At 41.1% G+C, this 18,625-nt stretch overlaps 1 protein-coding gene across 3 annotated transcripts in view; it reads left to right on the plus strand.

The window, feature by feature from the left end:
- The window catches only part of CCDC25 (coiled-coil domain containing 25), a 30,274-nt gene extending 12,634 nt beyond the window's left edge, over nt 1–17,640 (plus strand). Inside the window, exons 5-9 of one of the 3 annotated variants that reach the window (XM_019965842.2) lie at nt 5,237–5,312; nt 9,493–9,596; nt 9,788–9,990; nt 13,408–13,453; nt 17,397–17,640. In XM_019965842.2, coding sequence (XP_019821401.1) covers nt 5,237–5,312; nt 9,493–9,596; nt 9,788–9,990; nt 13,408–13,453; nt 17,397–17,426 — 459 coding nt within the window. In that variant the 3' untranslated portion in view covers nt 17,427–17,640. Of the gene's footprint in view, nt 1–5,236; nt 5,313–5,457; nt 5,644–9,492; nt 9,597–9,787; nt 9,991–13,407; nt 13,454–17,396 lie in introns of those variants that run through there. The other 2 variants (XM_019965843.2, XM_070794423.1) reach the window with 2 other exon arrangements.
- Nucleotides 17,641–18,625: the final 985 nt, after the last annotated feature.

Raw genomic sequence — 18,625 nt, forward strand, 5'->3', positions numbered from 1 at the left:
ATAGGGTATAGATAATTGTTATGTGGAGTTGGTGATGGACAGGGAGGCCTGGCATGCTGTGATTCATGGGGTCACAAAGAGTCGGACACGACTGAGTGACTGAACTAAACTGAACTGATATTTATTTTGGGATGATTTTAGATTTATAGGAAAGTCGCAGAGGTAGTACGAGTTCCTGTACACGCCATGCCCAGTTTTCCCCACTGCTAACATCTTACATTACCATGGTAGGTTTGTCAGAACAACGGAGCCACGGGTGCAGCACTGGTCACTAACCTCTGGGCTCTGCTTCGATTTCTACAGTTTTTCCATTAATGTGCTTTTTCTGTTCCAGTATCTGGTCCAGGATCCCACACTGCATTTTAGTTGTCGCATCTGCCTAGTCTCTGGTCTGTGACAGCTTCTTACTCTTTCTCTTTTTGTCATGACCCTGACAGTTTGAGGAATACCGCTCAGGTAGTTTATGGAATGGCACTCAGTGTGGGTTTTTCTCATGACTAGACTGGAGTTACGGGTTTAGGGAAAAAGTAGCACAGAGGTGGAGTGCTCTTATCCCATCATGTCAGGGGTATGTCTATTCACAGGACTTAGCACTAATGTTGTTAACCTTGGTCTTCTGGCCAGGGTAATGGTTGCCGGGTTTTTTCACCAGAGAGTTGTATTTCTCCCCATTTTCATACTTTATTATTTGGAAGCAAGCCATAAGTCCATCCTGTACTCAAGCAGGGAGAGGATAGAACTAAGTCCCACGTCCTAGAGTAGGGAGTATTTGCATGTATTGTTTGGAATTCTTCTGTAAAGATTCGTCTCTTCTCCCCCATGTATTTAATGTATTCATTTACTTATATCAGTATGGACTGTGGCATTTTATGGCTAAAATCATCCCTGCTTTTTGACTCTTCCACCTCAGCTCCTGTGTTCCTCTGACATGCTCCTGTCGTTTTGGTTTTAGAGTCCTTCCTTACTTTCTGACTTTCCTAGATGCTCCAGGCTCATGTATTTTCCCTGCTCCAGCCCTAGAATCAGCCATTTCTCCAAAGAACCTTGGTTCCTTTTATTGAGAAATGGTATTTAGAAACCAAGACCTGGACTCTGGGAGTGCTCATTGCTACTGGAGTGTCATTGCTTCTAGGCCCTCTCATGTGACAGAGCTAGGAAATATGTGTATATATATATATTAATGGCACCCCACTCCAGTGTTCTTGCCTGGAGAATCCCAGGGACGGGGGAGCCTGGTGGGTTGCCGTCTGTGGGGTTGCACAGAGTCGGACATGACTGAAGCGACTTAGCAGCAGCATATATATTAACCCATGTTAGTAATTTGTGTAAATAATTGTTTCTGTACCTACAGTAAGCGAAACATGAGCTCCTACTGATGTCTCTGGTGAATCCATTACTGTGGGGGCCTTTCTCACCTTCCTTCCTTGCTCATCTGTTATTACTTCATTCTTAGACAATGGGAAAGGAGACCTGGCTCCCACCATCATTTGCTTATTTGAATCCAGTCTATGTGGAAGTGGTTTCAGATTTGGTGACCTGTATACCCATAAGAAACAACTTTGTCAACTAGAGTACAGTGTTTATGTGCAATTATTTTTGGTTCTGCCTTACAGTTTCCATTCAAAATGCTGTTTTTCAAAGTTACTTGTAAGCTGCTTTCTCTGCGATGCCTTGCAGTGACATTTGTCATGCACTTAGATTCTCTCGTCTCAGTCTGCATTCCTCCTTGGCATCCCCTCGTTGATTGTATTACGTGACCATGTTATTTTTATATTTATTGTTTTGACTGGCTGCTTCGAGTTGACAGTATGCCACAGTTAATTTGAAAGCTCCCTGTCAGAATATAAGTTGTTTACAGTATTCAGTATTATGAAACCCCAACAAGAAATGTTTTTTATGAACTATTTCCTTTTCTTCTTTTGATTTTTTTTAAGCGTATTATTGGGTCAAAAGATATAAACATTTTAGTAACTCCTTTTATGCCAGATTTCCCTTTGAAAATATTGTGCTTATTTAAAATGCTACCTGATATGTATAGGTTTTCCAAAAACGTTTTGGGGTTTTATAACTTAAGAGCAACCTTTTGACTATTTTTAATTAAAAAAAAATGATTTCATTATGCTGATAATATTTACTTCTCAGTGTACTAACAAGATAAAACATGCTACCCCACCTTTACTTATTCTGCTTGTGTTTTTGAGAACTGTATTGTAAAAAAGAAAAAAAAAAGTTTGTGAACTCTGTGCTGGAACAAAATTCTGAATTTTCCTAGGCAACTTCTTGCCATTCTGAAACTATTTTAAGTTTAGAGAAAATAAAGAATGGTGTTCCCAACTTTCCTTTTGGTTCAGATTAAGTTTTTTCCTTTGGATTCTGCTGTGTCAGAAAATGGAAATAATGGTGATAGTCCCAAGTTCACCTTACCACCAGTTAGTACTTGTCTGAACAGGAGTTCCATTTCATTTTCTTTTGGAATCCCTTAATTGTGCTCAATAAAAATCTGTGCTCCTAAAGGAACTTCTGCCTGGTTGATGTCCTGCAGTAAAGGCCATCAGTTCAGTTCAGTTGCTCAGTCATGTCCGACTCTTTGCGACCCCATGGACTGCAGCATGCCAGGCCTCCCTGTCTATCACCAACTCCCGGAGTGTACTCAAACTCATGTCCATTGAGTTGGTGATGCCATCCAACCATCTCATCCTCTGTCATCCCCTTCTCCTCCTGCCTTCAGTCTTTCCCAGCATCAGGGTCTGAGTTTCTGCTTCAGCATCAGTCCTTCCAATGAACATTCAGAACTGATTTCTTTCAGGATGGACTGGTTGGATCTCCTTGCAGTCCAAGGGACTCTCAAGAGTTTTCTCCAACACCACAGTTCAAAAGCATCAATTCTTCAGTGCTCAGCTTTCTTTATAGTCCAGCTCTCACATCCATACATGACTACTGGAAAAAGTAAAGGTTGTAGCCCTTTGTATTAATTAGTAGGTACCAAGTAAGCGTTGGAGATGCAGTGAGACTAAATAATTCAGAACCTAGACTCTGGAGCTGGACTGCTGGCTTCAAATCCTGGCTGTGCTCATACCAGCTGTGCACCTCTGAGCAAGTTATTCAGCTGTGCCAGTTTCCTCTGTAAAAGGGAGCTCACAGCCCCTGACTCACTGGGTCATTGTAAGGATTAAATGAGCTAGCATGACTGAAGTTTTGTGTTTTTTTTTTTTTTTTGCTGCACCATGCAAGATCTTAGTTCCCTGATCAGGGATCGAACCCTTGCTCCCTGCATTCAGAGCTCAGAGTCTTAACCACTGGACCACCAGGGAGGTCCCAACTAAAACATTTCTAATAGTGCCTGGCACTTGCTTAGTGCTATGTGTGTTTCTTCTTCTTTTTTTTTTTGTCAATTTCAGGTGAATTCAACCCAGGCTTTAAAGCTTATGGATATTCATCAAGTGTTTGGCTTTTTTTCTACGCTTCTTTGATTTTTTGAAAACCTATAGAAAAGTCTCACTTATCAAGAGGTTTCTTATCTCATTAACACAGATGGCACAAAGCCTACAGTCAAAATTCTGGCCTTTACCTTAGACTCCCCATGCGTTTTGTTTACTCTGACTTAATGCATAATACTAAGCCAAATGATTTTATTTTATTTGGTCTGCTCATATTATTAGAAATAGCAAAACAAGAAGAGGGGATTGCTTCAGGAATAGCAATAGCTTTAGGTAGTAAGAAGGACCATTGGTACATAACCTGATATTAAGGGCCAAGATAACATTTCCACAAAAACTCCATAAGCACCGTACTCTGGGGCCAGTTGTTAGAGCATGACTTTAATCCTGGGTTCATCCCTCAGCTCTGACATTCACAAGACATGGAGGATCTTGGCCCAGTTACTGAACCTCACTAAGTTTCATTTTTTCATTGGTAAGGTGAGCATAATGATACTATCCATTTCATATGTCTGTTTACTTAGTGCTCCTACCATTCAAAAAGTGAATATTCCTAAAGCGGTTCCTAATTTGTTCTTTATTATTCATTTGATGTGTTTAGTATAGGGTCAGTCAGCGTCTCTGAATGTTAGAAGCCCCTGACGGCATCACCATCACTATATTGTAGCCTAGTGTAGTGGTTGATATTCATGATGATGACATTGTGTTAATCAAGTTGGTAAATTCAGAATCCTGTATTTAAGTGAATAAGTCTATTCAGAGGATGAGATAGGGTTTAAGTAGTTACACTTAAATCACTTATTTTTTAGTCAAAATTTAGGTATTTGAGAGATTCCCATTTTGAAACATTAAGGGGAAAAAAAAATAGAACAAACTTAATTTTTCAAATAGGTAGATAAAACATTTCACACCTGGACAGAAGTGCTTCTGTAATCCCATGCCTAACAGCCAGTGCTGAGCTGATTTCCACTAGCTCTTGCCTTTGACATATTTTTGTTCTTTTGGAATGGTTTTGCTATTCAGCTTTGACTTTGATACTGTATCTGTAAAGTGAATGAATCGATATTTTTTTCTCCCTTACGGTGGAAGGTTATATGTAACACACCAGGAGCTTGGTTCCTGACTAAAGCTGAGGGTAGATGACCTACCAGATGATTTGAGACCCAAAACTGTAAGATGCCTCATGTGTGTGTGTGTGTTTTAGTCTCTCAGTCGTGTCTGACTCTTTGTGACTCCATGGACTGTAGTGCGCCAGGCTCCTCTGCCCATGGGATTCTTCAGGCAAGAATACTGGAGTGGGTTGCTATTCTCTTCTCCAGGGATCTTCCCAACCCAGGGATTGAACCCAGGTCTTCTGGATTGCAGGCAGGTTCTTTACTGTCTGAGCCATTGGGGAAGCCCTTGAGAGGGATGTCTCTTGAAAGGGAGGTTATAGGGACCTCAGCTAAGAAATCTTCCCATTCCAAAAACAGACACCACTTTTCCACAAGGTTTCTAAAATTATGAATGAGAAGAAAGAAGGAAAAAATTACTCAGACATAAAAACGCTTAATATTTTGGTGGTTTTATTTTCATACCCTGTTTTTTATTTACCTATTAAGTATTAGTATTTTCCATATTACTGCCTTTTCTTAAACATTTCCATAATTGACTTTATTTTCCAGTGTCTTGAAATACAGTTGAAGATCCCCTTGCTTTTAGTAAAATTGTGCCTAGTAAGGTAGCAAAGCCCTATAAAAGTGTTCCATTATTGCTCAGAAACAAGGTGGTGGGCCATTTGGTTTATTTTTGTGTTTCAGGGAGAGAAAATAGAAGATATTCCAAAGGAGGTGCTGATGGACTGTGCCCATCTTGTGAAGGCCAATAGCATTCAAGGTCAGTTTTCCTAGAGGTGTTTTCAGAACTCACACCACTTTGTGTCTGAAATGGATTACATCATAGAGAACATGTTACTGACTTTGGCTTGAGTCTGGAGAATAACATGTATATAATATGCCTTTCCCCTGTTTTGTTTTTTAAGATGGCAATCTCGCTACCTGTCAGAAAACTGAAGACTAATCTCATGGCCCATTTCAAGTCTTTTTTTTTTTTTTTTTTACCCTGTTTTCTTTCCCTTGAATAGAAACTTGTCTAGACTTGCCTACCCTTAAGATTATTTGTGAAAAGACTTTTGGAAATTAGGTTATATTAAAAGCCAGGCGACAGATGTGTCTCAGGTCTTTATTTGTAATGTTGTTGGATATCTTTATTTTCATTATTTGTTACTGTTTTCTTGGCCAAAAAGTTCTTTGGAGGTTTTCCATAAGGTGTTATAGAAAAATCCAAATGAACTTTTGACCAACCCAATACATTCTAGAATTCAAGTCTCCCATTTGCTCTTTCCTACTTTTTCTTTCTTCTCTCCTTACAGACTTTTTTCTCCCTATGAATTTTACAGATATCAAATACACTGATCTTGTCGTCTCCCAGAGAATTTTAAATAATTGGTCTGGGGTGATAGAATCAGTATTTTTATAGTGCTCTCCAGATGTTTCCAATGTGCAAAGAGTGTTGGGACAGTCCGCATCTGTGTTTTAAGTAGGACCTGTAATACTGGGCTTGGTGCCTGTTGGGTTCTACTGTACAGGATTTAATTTTTCAATGGTCACTGTAGGTCAAGAAGGGCAATTAATGGAGTGGAGGTGGCAGTTATAAAGGAGTGTAGGGAGATGGTGTTCTCCTGAGAATGATTGAGCTGATGGACTAGATTTTAGTTGTAGGACATGGACCTAAATAGGGTTGAGGTAAGTTTGGGTTCCTTTGAAGTTGAGGGCCGATCCAGAGGGAGGAGAAAAAATATGGTTTACATAGAAGATAAGCATGGGGCAGACACAGAGCTGACAGCAGGTCGCAGAGGTCGGTGATTACTGGAAAAGAGCTGGAAATGAGCCCCTCCCGTACCTTTTAGCCTGCGGATCTCACGCAGGCAGCTTTCCTGGGTCAGGGGCCTAGCCAAAGAAACCGGAAATCTTGTCCCACTCATTTTCAGCTCCATAAATCATTAAATTGTAATTCATTTTAGGACATTCCATTTTTATGAGTAGAACCAAGTTGCTAAGATTTCCAGGTAAGATCTCTGGTTACTGAAATAAAAATAATAAAAATTGAGACTGTCATCATCCTCTTGCCTTGTGTGTTCCAACCTCTTTCACGTATTCTTGTCCCCTTCCCACGCCTCTGGCTGGCAGAGGCAACTTTGTTAAAGGAGCCTTGGCCTTGTTATTCTTGGCCCAGCCTCTTTCTCCTTAATCCCTTTGTAGTTTACTAGTTCTAGAGAAAACAGAAAAGAGAAGTCATTGAATCACTGAATCGTTAGCCTCTCCTCTTCAGCCTTCCACAGGGATGGCTCACTTAGCAGAGGAAGGAGCTGAGCCCAGGCATCTCACTATCAGGAGTTAATAGCAGAGGATGCTGAGGAGTGAAGAAGATTGTCTTTGCTGTGGGATTTGCTGAGTGCACTCCATCTGTGTCACTTTGTCCTTAAAATATTTTCCTCCCTGGCTGACCACCTCCCATGCTCTTTGTCCTCATGGAATCTGGTCAGCCTCTTCTTTATTCACTTTATAATCTCTTGCCAGATTATACTGTCTGAAAGCCTGGACACTTTCCATGACACCCTACACCTTGTCCATACAGTTAAATCCAGACTTCCTAAGCTGGCATTTAAGCATCTCAGATCTGACCACAGACTCTGTTTCCCTTCGTATATTTCACACTCCAGCCAAAGCAAATATCTGCTGTTTTCTACCTTGTGCCTTTGCTTCTATTGTTCCCTCTGCCCTCAATGTTATACTCCTGCTCAGTCATCACATGTCTGGATCCAAGCTAAGGCTGAGGGTTGACACAGTAGTTATAATAGTAAGATCTGCTACTACTGCTGCTGCTTAAGTGTCTTCAGTCGTGTCTGACTCTGTGTGACCCCATAGACAGCAGCCCACTGGGCTCCCCCGTCCCTGGGATTCTCCAGGCAAGAACACTGGAGTGGGTTGCCATTTCCTTCTCCAATACATGAAAGTGAAAAGTGAAAGTGAAGTCGCTCAGTTGTGTCCGACTCTTAGTGACCCCATGGATTGCAGCCTACCAGGCTTCTCCATCTGTAGGATTTTCCAGGCAAGAGTACTGGAGTGGGGTACCATTGCCTTCTCCAGTAAGAGCTGCTAACATTGACTGTTAATTACATGCCTGGCACTGTGCCAGAAACATCACACATTATTCATTTGTCAACTCTACTGAATTAAGAACGTTATTTTCATTTTATAGATGAGGAAGCCAAGATTAAACCAATTAAGAAATAAGGAACTTAACCTCTCCTGTGGAATCTTTCCCTTTTTCCATCTTTGAGTGACCTCTGCCCTCCCTGAACTGCCTTAGCACTTTACCTGTATCTTTCCATATCACTTGACAACGTCTCATTTTACTTGAACTTATTTATCTGACTCAACAGAAATGAGTTCGAGCAAACTCCAGGAGATAGTGAAGGACAGGGAAACCTGGAGTGCTACCCTTCATGGAGTTGCAAAGAGTCGGACGCAACTTAGTGACTTAACAAAAAAAAAAAAAATGTATTTATCTGTCCTCTTTTAATCTTAGAGGACAGCATCCATTGTCTGAGCCATGTTTCTGTCTCCCACAGTGCCTTGCATGTGGAGATTTTTTTAAACTTAATTTTGAAGAAAATTTCAAACCTGCAGAAAAGTTGTAAGAAAAATACAGCTCTCATCTGCCTTTCATTTAGAGTCAAGAATTTTTCCGTATTTGTTTGCTCTTTCCCTATGATATACTCAATGGTTTTTTGTTCTTTTTTTTTAGCTGAACCATTTGAAAGAAAATCACAGCCATCACGACCATTCAGTGTGTCCTAAGGACACTGCCTAAAGTAACTGTGTTACAGTGTTAAAGTCAGGAAATGTAACGTGGGGAGAATACCGTTACCCACTTCTGTCACTTAATAGCATCTCTTTTTCCTCACCCAGGATCCTGTATTCTATTCACTTGGCATGTCTCTCTGGTCGCCTTTAATCTGGACACTTCTTTGTTTTCAGGACTTTGACACTTTTAGAGTGGAGGCCACTTTAGCCTCCTGATGCTTCCTGTTCAGTAGGATCAAATTTTCTGGCAGGAATACTAGGCAAGTGAAGCCTCCTGCATTACAGTCAGGAGGCACCTGCTGCCAGTTTGCCTTGTTTTTGGTGATGTTAACATTGATCGTTTAAATAGGGCTGTGTTCCCCAGATTTGCCCAATGTATGTGGTCATTGAATATAAACACTGACATGTATCACCATCAGATTCAGAAGGACCTCCGGGAGCACTGGACCAGTGATTAAACTGGGATTCTTGGAGCTGCCTGGGAGGCGGTTGGCGTGGAGGGGAGCATGAAGTGGGGGCGGTGAGGGCACAGGAGGCGTGAACAGGGCTCCTGCCACCCCTTTTATCCAGAGCATCTTTGCTTTGACTACTTTGACATGTTTTCTTTGGTGAAAGACGTTCCACTGCTAAAAGAAACAAACAACAGGAACGCTACTAACTGAGTCCAGCCTCCTCATATTTCAGACAAGATTCCAGGAGCCATGGGGACTTGCCCAAAGTGAACCAGCTGGTTTGTGGTATGCCGGGTAGGATTCTGTCTCCTGAGTTCCTTTATCTTGCTGCTTAATCTTCATTAGGTCAAGGGCTCCTTTGAGAATCTGAGAAAACCTGTTTGGTCCTTTTCTCTTTAAAAACACATACAGTAAATGTTGTTCAACTTTAGAAAGCCTCAGAGTCCCTGAAGCTGATCTCTAGACCCCTGCTTTCCATTGGAATACTTTAGCTTGAATTATTTGTGGCCTTGACCATTTGTCTTTGTAGGGGGCTTCTTTTTTAAAAAGACAAAATATTTTGTGGTTTGAAACACTCCGTGGCCTGTTCATTCTCAGCCTTTTCCCCTGTCGGATTATGGTGACTTAATCATGGGTGTGGGCACGCGTTGCTCAGCGTCCCCCTGCCCGCATGCTGAGGACAGTCTCTCTCGGCAGGCTGCAAGATGAACAATGTGAACGTGGTGTACACCCCGTGGTCAAACCTGAAGAAGACGGCCGACATGGACGTGGGCCAGATTGGCTTTCACAGGCAGAAGGATGTGAGTGTGCCGACACCGGAAGCGGTGGCGCCCTCGTGCTGAGGGGCGTCTGTCTCTGCTGTCCAGGGCTCTGCATGTCTGTTTCCTAAAGGGAGTCCACTTGGGTGGCAGAGGAAAGCTTCTGCCCTATTCTGAGGGGGAGGAGAGAGCCATAAAGATTAAGTATCTTTTTTCCTACATCTCCCTCAAAGGTGAAAATTGTGACAGTAGAGAAGAAAGTGAATGAGATCCTGAACCGATTAGAAAAGACCAAAATGGAGCGGTTCCCAGACCTAGAGGCAGAGAAGGAATGCAGAGACCATGAGGAGAGAAATGAGAAGAAAGCCCAGATTCAGGAAATGAAAAGGAGAGAAAAGGAAGAGATGAAAAAGAAGAGGGAGATGGACGAACTTAGGTATGCTGGAGCTAAGACACTCACATTGACCTTGGACAAGTTCTCACTGCTGACTTAATTGGGAATTAACCCTTAGGAATGAATGGTAGATTTAATTTGTGATACATGTACCAAAAAAGTTACTGATTCCTTTGGGAAGGGTATAGGATCAACATGAGCTGTCTTGCCCTGTCCTGACCCAGTTTCCTTGGAATACTCTGGATTATTAGCAAGATTGTTCAGCCAGAATGGAGGTATTATGATCAAGCACTGGTATTATCGACATGCACATGTCCCTGTTGGGAGTTCTGCTAAAAATAGGTCGCATGGTCTTATTTATAATACCGTATTCAAGTGGAGAAATCTGGAAGTGTTACCCCAAGTTATAGCCTGCCAGCATGAGACAGACTATTGCAGAGACTTAAACATTCAGTTTGATGTAGAATTGTGAGTCTCTCTTGTGTTGTGAACGAAAGAACAATTAGCAACACCATCGGTTTAAAAAATGTGTGGAATTTTGAGTGATGCATGATTTAGACTATTCTTTTTGTTTTCAATGTGCGGTGGAAAATTGAAAACATACCTTTTTGTGCATTTTACAAATCTACCATAATTTTGTTTAGAAACATAATACTGTATGTTAGAAATATGAAAAAAAGTGAAAGTGTTAGTAGCTCAGTTGTTTCCGACTCTTTGCCACCCCATGGACTGCAGGGACCCCATGGAGAATCCAAGCAAAAATGCTGGAGTGGGTTGCCATTCCTTACTCCAGGGGATCTTCCCAACCCAGGGATCAAACCTGAGTCTCCTGCATTGCAGGCGGATTCTTTACCATCTGAATGACCAGGGAAGCTCCCTTGATAAGTCACTTAATTTACTTAGAATATTTAATAAGAAAGATTAGCTAACATGTTTGGATACTTGTCATCTTCCCAATACTATATTGTGCTTTACTGCATTATCTCATTTAATCCTAACAATAGTCATGTGAGGCAGATATTTTTTATCATCTGCATTTTGTAGAAGAGGAAAATGAGAGACTGAGTAACTCACCCAGAGACATGCAGCTCATCTCAGTCTGCTTCTCAGTCTCATACACACTGTTTCCACTCTCTTCTGCCCTCTCTTCAGTCTGTTTCAGAGTTTTAGTGAAACTCCAACAACAAGCTCTAAGCTCAGATTTGTTTTATAACCTGTCAGTGCTAGAATCACTTTAATTTCTGTCTTTGACTCTTTGACCCAAGAGATCCAATGCTATGCCTACAAAATCTTTTCATTCTAAAGCCCTTCACTTGCCTTTCTGACATGGCAAATACCATTAAATTTCACCAACAGTGGATTCATTTATTTGGACCATCTGCTAAGAAACGTCTGCTGTGATAGCTGAAGAAATTGATGTTTGAATCTTTGGGGAATTCTGCAGATAAAGTGAGAAGACATTCTCACCCTGGACGGTATCTGCAGTGCTTCCAAATGGTTTCAGGGAGGAAGTCCTTCATAGCCTCATATCTTGGTGATGCCCAACTTCTTCCCAATTCTAATGCCATTGTTTAGACTCTAAACTCCCTTTTTCAACTTTCTGAATGAGAATGGCAATCAGATTTTCATTTCTAATTTCTATCAGGAGAATAAAAAAGGATGGAATTGCCATTGTAAAGTCTAGGTTCTTTAAGCTCTAGTCAGGAGTCTATCCATCAGCCTTTAGCTCAGAACAGAGCAAAACCCACGACACAGAAGGCACCAGCTTCCTTCTCAGATGAGAAGAGCAGCAGTCCCTAAAGACAGAACTCCATCTTGTTCTTACAAATACGTGCTTTACCTACCCTGTCCTCAGTGTGCAGAAATTCCAGTAATCTGATACTCTGAGTAGGTCTATGTAAAGATCATTCTTTGAGGTAGTTTTCTTAAAGAAATATTTAGATTGTTGGGAGAACGCCGAACTGTGAAGGTTATACCAGTATATTTTGTTGTTGATCAGTCGGTAAGTCATCTCTCTGTGACCCCATGGACTGCAGCACACCAGGCCTCTCTGTCCATCACCAACTCCTGGAGTTTACTCAAACGCATGTCCATTGAGTTGGTGATGCCATCCAACCGTCTCATCCTCTGTTGTCACCTTCTCCTCCTGCCTTCAGTTTTTCCCAGCATCCGGGTCTTTTCCAGTGAGTCGGTTCTTTGCATCAGGTGGCCAAAGTATCAGAGCTTTAGCATCAGTCCTTCTATTAACCATTTTATTCATTTACACAATAATGAAAAATTCCTCTTATTTAGACTCCACATACTAATTCTCACTTACCCTCTTGTTCTTTAGCTCTTTAGACTAAGTGTGAGCTTTTTGGCTCACACTTGCCCTATAGGTTAACATCTAATGGGATTTTTGTGTAGAGAATCTTTGTGTAGGGTTACCTGTAGAGAGGAAGCCTTGAGTGACATGTTCCTTCCTTACCTGCTGTGCTGTAAGCCACACTTAGAGTAAGGATGTAGCAGAAGAAACGTAGCCTAGGTTCTGAAAGTAGTCGGAGTCTTAGAAGTGACCTTGCTTGGAAAGTGAGAGAAGCAAAACAGCTCCTACTCAATTTCATGTGGATTTTGGAGCGCCCTTAAACAGGTACCTGTGAGTCTCCCAGGGGACACCATCGTTTATTGACACACACTGGAGAGGAGTGTCTGTAGTTCCCCCGCAGTGTGTCCAAGTCAGTTTCATCTCCATAGTTGGATTCCTGGTCATAGCCTGCTCACCTGCTCTGTTAGAACCTTGCATAACTTAACTTGGCTTTTGTCATACTGTAACAAACTTTTATTAACATTGAAGTCTAGCTCACAGTGTAAACATTGAAACTGGAAGGAATAAGCAGCAATCAGAAAAGGAGTCAATAGAGAAGTGTGTGACAGATCAGAAAAGACCAAGGGTAGGACCTCAGTCTATCTAAGGTGGGGATGTTTCAGAGTTGGCAGCTTCAGAGATCAGAGTGGAAGCCCAAGGTTCAAGTGATTGAAGTTAGAAAAGAACAAACCCCGGTGAGATGACAAGTCACAGCTGCTGCTGCTGCTAAGTCACTTCAGTCATGTCCGACTCTGTGTGACCCCATAGACGGCAGCCCACCAGGCTCCCCCATCCCTGGGATCTCCAGGTGAGAACACTGGAGTGGGTTGCCATTTCCTTCTCTGATGCATGAAAGTGAAAAGTGAAAGTGAAGTCGCTCAGTCATGTCCGACTCTTAGTGACCCCATGAACTGCAGCCTACCAGGCTCCTCCGTCCATGGGATTTTCCAGGCAAGAGTACTGGAGTGGGGTGCCATTGCCTTCTCTGCAAGTCACAGCAGAGATGCTGTTTTCTTCAGAAGGCCCTCAGCATTGCTAGATACTTGGTAAATGTTCATGAAATACTTGCCAGCCAGAAAATCTTACTTAAAATGTGTTTTTTTTTTTTCTTCTAGGAGCTATTCATCACTAATGAAAGTTGAGAATATGTCTTCAAATCAGGTACATTCAAGTTATTCACTCTAATTTTGTGCCTTGAAATAACTCACTGAGTTTGTAATGATTGAGTTTCTGGCCAGTGTTGGTTGACATGTTGCGGCTGGCTTGACAATGGTTTGGCAATGATTGAACACTCAGGTGGATTCTATTAGACACTGCCCACCTTCCCTGTGGACTTCATCACGTGTTTGTTTTCAAGAACTTTTTCATTCCCTGTTTGCCTCTTTTCCGGCAGGCATGCCAAAAATGCCTTTATTTATTAATGTTCTATAGTAATGTGACTGCAGATTCTATGTTTTAATTGAGTGAGGACAAAATTATCACCTTCAGTTAAAGTAAATGAAAGATCTTAACTGTAGTCTAAGCACCAACATTGGTTGTCTTCATGTTCCTCAGGACCTAAGATAGAGAAAGATGGTGATCCACATTATAGTGTAGAAGGGGTCTTCTTAGCATCAGCAAGCACATCATTATTTTATTGGAACTGTGGCAGGGACTTACTGTCCACAAGTGCTGTCTTGCCCAAAATTTATTTTGAAGTGGCTGGAAATAGCATAGTTAGGCCATTATTAAACAGTCTGTGCAAAAAAAAATGAAGTTAGACAGGTGTATTTGCTTCTATGTTGCGTGTTTATAGTATAGCATATGATGCTTTAGATGTGTTGTCCCTTGCACTGGGCACTCTTTGCATGTGGCTATTTAAATTACATTTAATTTGATTTAATTTAAAAACTCAGTGTCTCAGTCACACTAGCCACGTGTGTCTAGTGGCTATGCTATTGGATGGTATAGAAGTAGGTCATTTCCATGACAGAAAAAAATACTGTTAAGCAACACTGCTTTAGATGCTTAGAAATAACAGAACTTAAGTTTCCTTAAAGGTCACCTCACCAAACCCCATATTCAGTGCGTGAATTGTAATTGTAGGATTTTCCACCTTGTTCGTCTGTAAATGTCCTTCTAAAACTTGATGAGAACAGTAGTCTTATTCCTGTCCCTTTGGAGAAATAAAGTTATGGTGCTCCTTATGAGTCAGAGATGTACCTTTATAATTTATTCGTGAAAAATTCCAGAGTAGTATTAGGTAATTAAATAGAGCCTTGACGTTGAAGTTCTGAGGCTTAAACTGCCATTTACTAATTGGATAAGACTAATAAAGTTACTTAACCTCTCCGAGGGAGTATTCATCAGCAGTAAAGAAAGACATATTATCTCATGAGGCTGTTGTAGAATTTAAAGAAGGTCATGTGTGTGAAAGTTCCTCCTTGACTTAGACAACTATGAATATAAACAGTCATTATTATTTCTTATCCATATAGTCCTTGGTTGTTATTTATCCACGGAGCATCAGTATCAAGAGATGAAATGTACTTAATCCCTTCTGGAAACTACTCTGAGAAACAGTTTAACAGTTGAGCAGAAGTTGTTAACATAACCCAGGTCCGATGTCTTTGCTATGGTTGTTGTTGCTATTGAAGTTTTCTGTTATTTAGAGACAACTTCCCAGCAGAAATCTGGCATGTATATTGTGTATGACCTTAGCCATTTTCATTATGGATTTTCAAAGTTTGGATGTTGTTTTGGAATTAAGAAACACATATACACACACAAATATACATCTTTGTATAGACACTACCCGATGAGTGACATGTTAAAAGTTCCAGGATTAGAAAGTCAGGTTTGTAGACCAAAGGATTACTAATCTTCCTGCCTTTCCTCTCCCTCCGTCACTGCTGCTGCTATTCCCATGCCGGAACCAGGTTCAGATTTCAGAGGAAGTTTTGTGCTGGGTGTTTCTGTTCTCTCACAGTGCAAGGACTCACGTAGCTCTTCCTCCTTCAAAAAAATGGACTTTCATTCTCCTTGTAACCATCTTCTGTTAAAGGGACGCAAACATTTTTGAATCCACAGCTTGGTCAGTTGATTTTCAGCCAAAGACTGGTGTTTACCTAAGACACAACTTAATTTTTAACTTAGCTTACACAAGTTCATCAGGAAAAATATTAAGTCTTCCACCCTGAGGTTAGTTTTAATTTTGAGTTTTTGCTCTCCTGTTTAGAATAATTTTCTTCCATCTATCATTTCTTTCTAATTTCTAAATTTGATATCAGGAACCATGGACCGTTTCTTGTGACATTTTATTTGCTTATCACTTTTTAAGTGGATGACGAGAAACCTGTTTTGCTCCACTGAAAAGCATGTTGACTCTTGTTTAGTCACTAAATTGTGTCTGACTCCTTTGTGACCCCATGGACTGTAGCCCACCAGGCTCCTCTGCCTATGGGATTTCCCAGGTAAGAATGCTGGAGTAGGTAGCCATTCCCTTCTCCAGGGAATCTTCCCCCAAAATATTTTGACTCTTAAAGGGAATCTAAAATACAGAAATTGTCCAAGTCAAGTCTTGGATTGCAGCTATATATTTAAAAGTTACTGTAATCCCCAAAAAACACAGATCCCCTGACACATGGGAACTCCACAGATCTAACTCATAGGTTTTATTGGGAGTAATTCACTTTGATTGGCACCAAGCCACATCATCTTAGTGAGTTTTGGAGACACAAACATCCTCAGATCATCCTTGGATTTCAAGCTGACCTTCGAAGATATAGGATGACTCTTTCAACATCTCTGATACTATTATTTCAGTGTAGAACTCTTGGGCAGTCAGAGTTCGTGTGCGTGGATAGACTATAAACAGTAGTTTGCATTTTGTATAATTATCCAAGGCGTTTTCACTGTGGCCTGAATTCCTTGTGCTAATTGAAGCGGGCACAGAGAAGCCTGCTGAATGGAAATCAAGCCAGACTTCCCAGAAACCACTGTTTTCTACCTTTTCCCCTGTTTCCCTGCCCATCTTTAACACAAGCTATTAAGGAGAAAAGCATGTTGCGTACCTGTAAGCCTAAGTCCTCTCTCTCTCTATCAAGGCAGGTATAAAGCATGGGAAAGAGAGAGAAGCTAAAACAATGTTGTGTTCAGGTTACGACATTTTCACGCAAATGTACCAGAACTCACAGTATTAATGAATGTTGGCGTCCAGAGCAGTTGTCTTAGGGTATGCAGTAGCTCAGAAAGCAACTTCACAGTGAAAGTCGCTCAGCTGTGTCCAACTCTTTGCAATGCTCTGGACTTGACGGAGCTGTCAGGCTCCTCTGTCCATGGAATTCCCCAGGCGAGAATACTGGAGTGGGTTGCCATTCCGTTCTCCAAGGTATCTTCCCGACTCAGGGATCGAACCCGGGCCTCCTGTGTTAATTGCAGGCAGATTCTTTCCTGTCTGAGCCGCCAGGAAAGCCCAGAAAGGAGCTCCTGGGTTCGCTTTTGTGCTTGGTCTCCAGGGCTTGTCTATACACAATAAAATCAGTCCTTACACAGGTACCACTGCCATGTGAGGATTTTTTTTTAACAAAAACTTGGCAAGCCAGCTAACTTGGTAACTAGCCTGTAGCTTCTGGATGACTGTTTCCATTTAAAAAAAAAAGAGAGATGCCACCTTGTGAAATAACAAATACATGATACCCTGAGGCCCAAAATAATGGAATTTAGATGAAACATATTTTTGCATATTTATAGCTTTGTTGACATTAAAACATCGAGGCAGTATTTGTTTTGTTTCATATTGTGGCCTGTTTGTTGAAGGAGGAGTCATGTTTTCTGCACCCTATAGTAAGTCATTGGGCCTCACTTCACAGTCTGGAACTCATTGGTCTCTCATTGCCGGGCAATCCAGGCCATGTAGTGATGACACCTTAGAGAACACAGCTGCTCTTGTCGCTGTTCTAAACAACTAACAATTTAAGATAGAGAAGAAATGATTGAATTTAATTATTTTTAATTGAATTCTATAGTTCATCATAAGGAAGCTTGTTACTTAATACTCTACAGTTTTTAAATTGAATTACTTATTTTGAAGGCTTTTATGGTTTCACTGTTTTGTCTCTTACAGGATGGCAATGATTCAGACGAATTCATGTGAATGGAGGAAAGGACCTTTTAAAGATGTGAATTTGGGGCAGTGTGCAGAAGTTTTCATCTATGTTCTGCGTCATAAAAAAACAACCAACCAAAATTCTGCCTTCATAATATTCTACAAATATTACCGACTTTGGAGTTTAAAAAAAGTGTTCCCTTTTTTGCTGTCATCAAAGGATCAGATGAGTGTATATGTGTATATAAATGTGTATACAGTATAGTTGGACTTCAGTAGAGCATATCACTTTAGGAAAGTGAAAATATTTTTGCCAGAACATGCCTTGGAACCTCACGAAAGTTGGCCGCCCCTGTTCTTGGAATAGACTCTAGAACGAACCAACTCTGGAAAGTATTTCTATTACTGCGGTCTGTCCTGAAAACAGATGTCTTGAAAAGCTCCTCATATTCTTAAAATAGTCTCAGTTCTGTTAAGAAGAACGTATTGATGAGCAATATAAGTGAATGTTCCTCTCACCCCTGACTTCCTGGTTAAGGAAAAAAAAAAGATATGGGTTTTGAAAGTGATAGTGATATTTTCAGAAGATAACTGGCTTCCCTGGTCATGTCCCATTGTGCCATCCGAGTTTGTTAATGGATCTGCCCTCATCTCTCAGCTTCTCCAAGCTTCCACCTGCTATATCCTTCCTTTTCCCATTGAGAGCCTCCACCCAGGCACCATCAGACTTAAGAAAAAGAATAGTCAATGTTAATCAGATTTGGGCCTTATGGCAGTTTTTACCTGAGCCCCAAGTTGTATATTACAGCTTCCAGCTCCAAAGTCATTTCTCAGCATTGAGGGAAGAAACAGGAAGGAGTGCTCTGTGAATTCCTTTGAAGATGTAGGTTACCTGGTTTCTGTCTTGGGATGTAGCATAAAGCCCAAGTCTACTTGGCAGTTACGGTTTAGAAAGACTAAAGCATGTCACTTGCCAGCCGAGTAGTTTGTTATTTACTTTGAAATAATATTTATTTTGAGTGGTAATCCCGGAGCTCAGATTCCTCAGTTGTAGACTCAGTAACTTAATAGGTAACAGTCCTGCTCATCTGAACCACCTGTCTTCCAGGGTGACTCTGAATAGAAGAGAGATCTCTGTGACAACCTGTAAAGCAACCGCTATGGAAAGAGACAAAACAATGAAAAGGAAAGACACAAAGTCTGTGGGTCAGAAGGCAGAGAGGTTCACACTTTAACCCCACCCAGAA

This window comes from Bos indicus, chromosome 8 (genome assembly GCF_029378745.1).
Source record: "Bos indicus isolate NIAB-ARS_2022 breed Sahiwal x Tharparkar chromosome 8, NIAB-ARS_B.indTharparkar_mat_pri_1.0, whole genome shotgun sequence".
In the NCBI taxonomy this organism is placed as follows: Eukaryota; Metazoa; Chordata; class Mammalia; order Artiodactyla; family Bovidae; genus Bos; species Bos indicus.